This window comes from Pelodiscus sinensis, chromosome 2 (assembly GCF_052426305.1).
Source record: "Pelodiscus sinensis isolate ZL-2025 chromosome 2, ASM5242630v1, whole genome shotgun sequence".
NCBI lineage: Eukaryota > Metazoa > Chordata > Testudines > Trionychidae > Pelodiscus > Pelodiscus sinensis.
In genome coordinates, this window is record NC_143053.1 from 74312244 (window position 1) to 74320049 (window position 7806).

Consider the following 7806-nt stretch of genomic DNA (forward strand, 5'->3'; position numbering starts at 1 on the left):
AGTCCCACCCTAGAGCAATTATTTAAATGAAGCATGTACATTTTTATTTTATTTTCTAAAAAGCAAACACGACTTGAGTTAAGGATCCTAGCAATGTTGGGTATGTCTTTTGGTGCATTATATAATACAATTTTTATTTTTGAGGTGAATAGAGATACCAGAAGGATAGTCTAAAATGAAATGATAATCAAGGACCTAAACTTGCATAAATTTCAGTTGGGCAACTTATGTGAGAAGGAAAGGTTTACAGGGAAATGTCTGAAGTTTCATACACTGACAAACATTGTGCAGATTTGCAGATAAACTAAGAATATCTCAAGCAGGCATCTCTGCATGTGATTATTGCCAATACTCCTAAAACTACAAGTCTCAAGTCACAATAAAGAAAATAAGTTTATTACATTGATCTGATGGCTGAACTGATTTTTACTCTGGTTAAAGCTTTTGTAAATGAACATAACTCATTCATTATTTACAACATTTCATACAAATCATTCCCAAATTATTTCAGTTCATGGTTACAGAAACAACATTTATGGCTAGTACAAACTAGAGGCGCTGAGCATTTTCAGATCAGCGGTGCTTTATATTACATAAATCAGTGGCACATTTCTGGTTTCATATTTTATGTGTAAACTCACCCCATCGTGTTTGATATCTCCTTCAAAAAGATTCAGTCCTAAAGCTAAAAAGTAACAACTGATTAACATTCAAACATTGTATTGATCTCTTACTATTACAATGAAACTTTCAAAAGATACAAAGAATATTTTTTTAAATCCACCTTCATTGATGTCCAAAATATCTTGATCAATTCCCCCATCTACATCTACTTCTGAAAAACAAAAAGCAAGTGAGATAGGACATTAATCTTTGCTATTATCTTTATGAAGTATGAAAATTAATGCAATAAGATAACCGACACTGGTGTGTTTATGTGCAGCTGTTTTTGTTAGCTGCCTTCAGCACACTCATATAGAACTCTGAACAGAACTCACCCAATGACTCTGGAGTAGGCTAGCGAGGAGGGAAAAAAGAGAGAGAGAAATTAAAAGGGTGCGCAAAATGAAATGTTACTAACATTATTCTTTTAAAAACATTAGAGATCCATCTTGAGCTCAACTAACAGCATTTATTGCTGGCCATTTTCAGTGTATTTTAGCAAGCTAGGATTAGGTTGTAGTAGGAACCTGCATTTTGTGTTCTGCAATCTGTTCCTATTTGTGTATGTCTGTTTATGTGTGTGCTTGCACTCAGATGTTCCCCAGACTGAAGAAAGGGAGAACCCTTCTCAAATTTGTACTACCCCTGTTTAGATTGCAGAACATAAAATGCATCATGAAGCAAACCACTTCATACATTTCAAATAATACTTTTTGATCTCATGCTCCACTGACTTCACTGGGCTATTGTAAGTGAGATCAGAATGAGGGCCTTAGATGAAAGGATAATCATATAGTCATGAATGTAGGAATACGGAGTAGATAAAACAAGTCATCTTGTCCAGCCCAATCTTGCCAGATTCTATAATGTCAATAGCCCTCCATTATGTAGTAAAGTTTTATGGCACTGATGTCCTACCATCACATTGATCTACCTTTTAAAAAATCCATAGTCCAATATCTAACAGACACACATGGGAAAGATATCAAATAATTTCACAGACTTCATCTACTTTTGAAGAATCTGATCCTGCATACACTTACTCACACAGGTAGCCCTCACTTACCTGGATAACAAAGTCCATTGAAATCAGTAGGGCTACGTCACAGTGGAACTATTTCAGGATACCTCTGGTCTTAAGAGCCAGCCCATTATATTGAAATATAACAGCCTCACTATTCCGACATCCCTCAGCCTAAGGTCCCAGCTCAAAGCTGCCCAATTCATTTGAAGCTTGACACTGGAATAAGGGACTTTTTGGAATAGTGCCTTATTTTGAAGTAAGGGTGCTGTGTAGATTCACCCTAAATGACTATCTAATGTTCTTCAGTGCACTTTGGTTCTGGCTCTTAGGCGGCCAAATCAGAGAAATTTCACTGAGAAAAGTAAATATGTGCAAGGTGAGGCTGAACATAAATAAATTTAATTTTAAAAAATCCTGACTAATAGGAAGTGTTCCAAATATTGATTTAAAGACCAAAGACTGACAATGAAAGTGTAATTTGTAATTGGACAGATTACACAGGAGCCAATTTATTTCCAAACAGCGAAAAGTCTCATGCTTCCAAATCGTTACCATTAATGGAATTAATTAATAATTTCCCTGATAGTTTAGTATGAATACAATTAATCCCGATGGATTTAACTAATTAGTGTTTTCACTTTCATGATGGTTTATCCAAAAATTGAAATAATGCTTTCTATAAGCATATTTTTAAGCTGCTGAAAACCTTTCATTAATGGCACTAAAAGTAAAGCATTTTTGAGATCTCTATGATTATAATGACAATGCCTTAGGACTTCAAAATCCATCATGCAAACAACACATCCAGCAGAAAGCTATTTTTTTCAGTACATGGGAAAGATTTTCCAATGGCATCAAAATGTTCATAAGTAGAAACATGAAACAATTTAAGTGATTCCCACATATTTACTCCTAGTGAATAAGAGAAAGCGTGAATGGGAAACCATTCAAATACTCAATTATTTCCTATTCTTCATGTAATTAGTTCAAATCCAGCCCAGGTCAGCAGTGACTGAAAACGGTCACCAACTGATGGCTTCATTGTCGAAGTTGGTGATTTTCTGCTAGATAAGAACTAATAGTTACTCATATGTAGCACTGGACTCCAACAAATCCCAGTGAAATTACCTACTTTAGTGGGGACACTTGTGTGAATAAAGATTACTCAGGGGCTCACCAGCTACATGATCTGAACCCAAGTGTTCAAAGCCTCAAAGCAAACACAATTGACACAACTTACCAGAATGCCAATTCCTAGTCATTTATGCATAGCAATAACGTTGTATGTTTATAACAAATTCACAAGTAAAAATAACTGTGTGCGCTGCTACCTGACATACTGACCTCCGGTATCCTGAAATAGCTATTCTGTGTCTTTTGAGCATGCCTGTTATTTCAAAATATAACGGGCTTGCTATTCTGTCGTCCCTGTAAATCTCATTCCACGAGAAGTAAGGGATGTTTCAGAATAGCGATTTATTTTGAAGTAAGTGCTATGTAGACAGTGCCAAATTTTGAAATAAGCGTTTTTGAAATTTGTGTTGCTCAAATTGTGTATCTTATTTTGACCTGTATTGCAGTGTTGATGCACCCTAAGGGTCTCTCAAAGAGAAATACATTTAATTCACTGAACTACTATTTAAAATCTAAATTAAAGACATTTCCTCTTTTCTGAATAACTTACTGTTTGTGATTTATTTATCCTAACTTTGGGGAACACTTTGGCTACAACTACACCACAGTGGGGATTGATAATGAAAGATCGATACACCAGCGGTCAATTTAATGGGGCTAGGAAAAACCTGCTAAATCAACCACAGATTACTCTCTAGTCAACCCCATTACACTCCCCCAGACAAGAAGAGTAAGATAAGTCAACAGGAGAGTTTCTCCCAATGACACTCCTCAGTGTAGACCATGCAGCAACTTAACCAAAGGTACATCAACTCCTGCTATATTATTAATGTAGCTTGAGATGCGTATGTTAGGTCATCTTTCTGTTGTAGTGTATACATAGGCTCAGAGGTATGTGAATGATGTTATAGACTTTAAAATGTAAGGTGGCCAGATTCTGCCACTTTAATTCATATTATGTAATACATTGCTCCATGCATTGCCCCACTGATACTGATGTGAGATAAAGTACAATTTCCTGACAAAGTAAAAACTGTGTAATCAATCTTCACTTCACTTCCATCCGTCAAGTATTTCTCAGACTATTTTGTGTTCCAAATTCTTCTAAATCTCACTGGGTCTTATTCACAGAAATGGGAAAATATTGCATTTAAAAACATATATAAGGTAATATACAATTTCAAAGTTGGTATTTTTATGTTGTTGTCACAAAATAGTTCACCACAGGATGAGAAACATGCTGGTGCAGCCAAAGATAAATATGCCCAGTTTGAATAAGAGCATTAATTTCAGTGCCATATTAATTACATTAAATAAAATACTTGATATCACTATTTGTATTCAAAACAGTAAAAAAGGTTTTACCACTTACCATGTCTTCAATGCTAGACTATGTATTCAACCAAAACTGCTATAAAAAAATCAGTGAGAGTCCTGCCTGAGTCAAGAGTGAAGGATCATGCCTTCCAGATACAGGGCTAGATTATAAGCAGCAGCAATAAGAAATCTACTCACACCACATCTTTATTTATCAGAGGATTGATGCTCTGGCGCTTGATCTTCCAGGGTTCCATTTAATGAATCTAGTAAAGACCCACTAAATCAAATGCTGAGAGCACCCCATCAGCACCACTACTCCTCACAACGTGGGAGCATTTCTTCTGTCGACCTCCTGCTGTCGACCTCCCAGTGCCAAGCTCAGCTTAAGGTACATTGACTCCAGCTATGTTATTTACATGGCTGGAGTTGTGTCCCTTAAGTCGACCTCCGGGTATAGTGCAGACCTGGCCTCAGAAAACAAAATGTTTTGTTCTGCCTCAATTTTTTTTAAACAATTTTTTAACAGAGAAACCCTTATATGCAGGAACTATATGAAGCAGTTTATCTTTTTTCACAAGCTTGTTATGACCTATATTATACTTCAAAATGTAAAAATGATTTTTTTTTCTTACCAGACCACAGCCAACCTGAAGAAGAGACCACATCAGGAGCATAGGCACAGACAACATGTTGCTTTATTCCGTGAAAGGCTATGGACTCTCTAACAGAGGAAGTATATTTAATATTTCAGGAACTTTGCCCTGGTATATAAGTCAAGCTGTTTTATATCTTAAATCATCCAATCAGTAAAGTCTATTTCTTTTAGAAAATTTGCTAACACCTGTAAACCATACGCATCTGTGGCCCTTGCCCTCATTGTCAATCTCTGAGGGAGGTGACGCCCCTTTGAGATAGCTGCGTCTGAAACCAACTAGATAAACAGAGGGCAATTAGCAACTTAGATTGCTCAGGCATGTGGGTTGTGTACCCACAAACAGTCTAGGGGGTCCTCCAACATGGGGAGGGAAGTTGAATACCTGCAAGAGTATGGTGCTGTGGAATCAGGGTTGGACATTCAGCAGGTCTTTGAGCTTATGGAGGGAGATTACTGCCACCCAGAGATGGAGTAGCAGGTGGGACACAAGCTCGCCCACCTCCACCACATCCCAGCCCAGGGACCTATTGGTGGCAGCATAGTTGGCCACTGGGTCAATGGAGATTCCACTGCAACATGCTGACAGTCTCTAGGGACATGCCAGCCAAAGGGTAGTCCAGTTTCCCTGAGCTATTTCCAGAACTCCCCCTTGTTTGTACCTGCATCCACAGGCCATCTTCTGTCTCCCCTGGATACACAGTGAGTGGAAATCCCAACATCTTCCTCATCAAGCACATCTCACAGTCCTGGTACCAGAGTGGTTTCCTTGGATGGCTGAAGTCCTCCATGGTTTCCAGCTCCCATAACAGGTTGGCAGCTTGTGGCCAGTCTATCACTCCACGAGGGGCTGCTGCAGTCTCCCAAATCAGGAGCAGATGGAAGGTATCTGGCTCCTCCTGCAGCTATTGCCCACTCTAACTGCAGGGCTCACCTCTTATACTTCCTGTTCCTATTTTGAACTTGCCCTTCTGCTTCTGGTGAGGCAGGTGAGTCCTTCCAGTACCTCCCACCCAGGGGCATCTGACTGTCCTCCGCTGAAAGTCTCTGATCAAGGCCATGCCCTTTTGCAACAACCCCATTCATGTGTTCATTAAGATCATTAATGTATATTTTGCAAGTAACTTTTCTTGTAAAAAAATAAGAGTAATATATGTAGCACTTAACTTTGGAAACTAATCACAAAACTCTTGTAAAGCAGGGAGAATTGTATTAATAAACCTATTTTACTGAGAGGGAAACAGGGAGAAAGTTTGTGACTTTCCTAAGGCCACATAGGAAGCCTGTGTAAGAACCAATACTAGCATTTTAGACCCCACTTCTCTTGACTAGTATTTCTCAAAGTGGTCTGCGGACCTACTCTGAGAGAGCTGCTACAGGGTTGCTCTAGTTTGTTTACTACATGTCTGCCATCTCTGTGAAAAGCATGGATCCTACACTGCTCTTCAATATTTCATGGAGCATTACGAACAAAATGTGCCTGAGCCTGCAATACTTCCCGAGTTGCAAGACAGTGCGCTGTGGAAAGAAACAATTCAGGTTTGCTGTTAGCATTCACTGAGCAGCTGCACAGGGTTCTTGACCTGAGAGACAAGAATGAACAGGTGGGATCACATCGCTATGCAGGTATGGAATGATGAACAGTGGCTATGGTACATTCAGATATGCAAGGGCACACTCCTAGAACTGTATGTGGAGCTCAACCAAGCCTGCCAGTGCAGCTACTCCAAAATGAAACCTGCACTCACAATGGAGAAGTGTGTGGTGATCTCTGTGTGGGAGCTGGCAATGCCAGATTGCTACCAATTAGTCTGGAATCTATTTGGAGCATGGGCAGCTGGTAATGTAGGCAAGGGAAGGCATTGCCATCCCCAAATTGCCTACACTGCCCAGCCACCTGGGAGGGGCTGAGACCACGCTGTGTGGCAGCTCAACTTCCCGGTGACCAGGGAAGGCTGGGGCTGTGCCATGTGGCAGCTCCGGCCCTCAGCTGGGATTGGGCAGGGTTTGGCGGGGGATGGAGGGAAAGGCTGCAAAGGGGCATGGCCCCAGGGAAAGGGTGTGGCTTTGGGCGGAAGACACAGGGCTTTGGCTGCCTTCCCCAGCTGAGCCTTCACCAGCTGCCCATGATTTGGAGATGGTAATTCCCCTATGGGAGTTGCTTTGATGGAAATGTGAGGGGCCATTAATCACATTCAGTTATAAAGGACTGATTCTGGGCAATATGTGGGTAACAGTGGATGGTTCTGCTGCAATGCAGTTCCTGAACTGTGGAGGGGTGATAGATGGCATGCATATCCCTGTTTTAGCATCAGGCCACCTTGCAATGAAGTACATCAATAGAAAAGGATATTTTTCTATGGTGTTACAAACAACGGGGTTGCAAGCAATGAAACGCTAGAGTTGTGTCACTGATATCAGTGTGGACTGGCCAAGGAAGGTGCATGACGTATGCATCTTTGGGAGCATAGGCCTGTAGAGAATATACACGCAGGGACTTTCTTTCCAGATAAGAGAACTACATTAGAGATGTTGAAATCCCAACAGTGATCCCTTGCTAGCTTTTACTCCTATGGCTCATGAAGCCATATACTGGCCACCTCAACAGCATCATAGAGTGCTGCAACAACAGACTCAGTAGACACATAGTAACTGTTGAATATGCCTTTGGCCATTTTTGAAGGGTTGCTGGTACTGTCTATTCATGATATTAGACCTCAGCGAAGAAAATATCCCCCCAGTCACAGTTGCCTGCTGTGCACTTCACAATATCTGTGAAGAAAAGGGGGAGAAGTTTCTGTAAGGCTGGAGTGCGGAGGTGGATAGGCTGTCTGCTGATTTTGTGCAGCCAGATGCCAGGGCTATAAGAAAAGCTCAGCTGGGAACTTTTCAGCTCAGGGGGGCTTTTAAAGAGCATTTTAACAATGAGCCACATGTGTTGCTGTGGTATACTGGGCCTAGATATATTTTTTTTTACAATGTGCTATGAACCTTGTAATGAGTGCTATATGCG

At 40.4% G+C, this 7806-nt stretch overlaps 1 protein-coding gene across 1 annotated transcript in view; it reads right to left on the reverse strand.

Moving 5' to 3' along the window:
* Window positions 1-7468, reverse strand: part of MEP1B (meprin A subunit beta) — a 42581-nt gene extending 35113 nt beyond the window's left edge. The window contains exons 1-3 of the mRNA XM_025180006.3: window positions 7387-7468; window positions 785-835; window positions 642-685 (exon numbers count right to left, since the gene is read on the reverse strand). Coding sequence (XP_025035791.3) covers window positions 642-685; window positions 785-835; window positions 7387-7468 — 177 coding nt within the window. The remainder of the gene's footprint in view (window positions 1-641; window positions 686-784; window positions 836-7386) is intronic.
* Window positions 7469-7806: the final 338 nt, after the last annotated feature.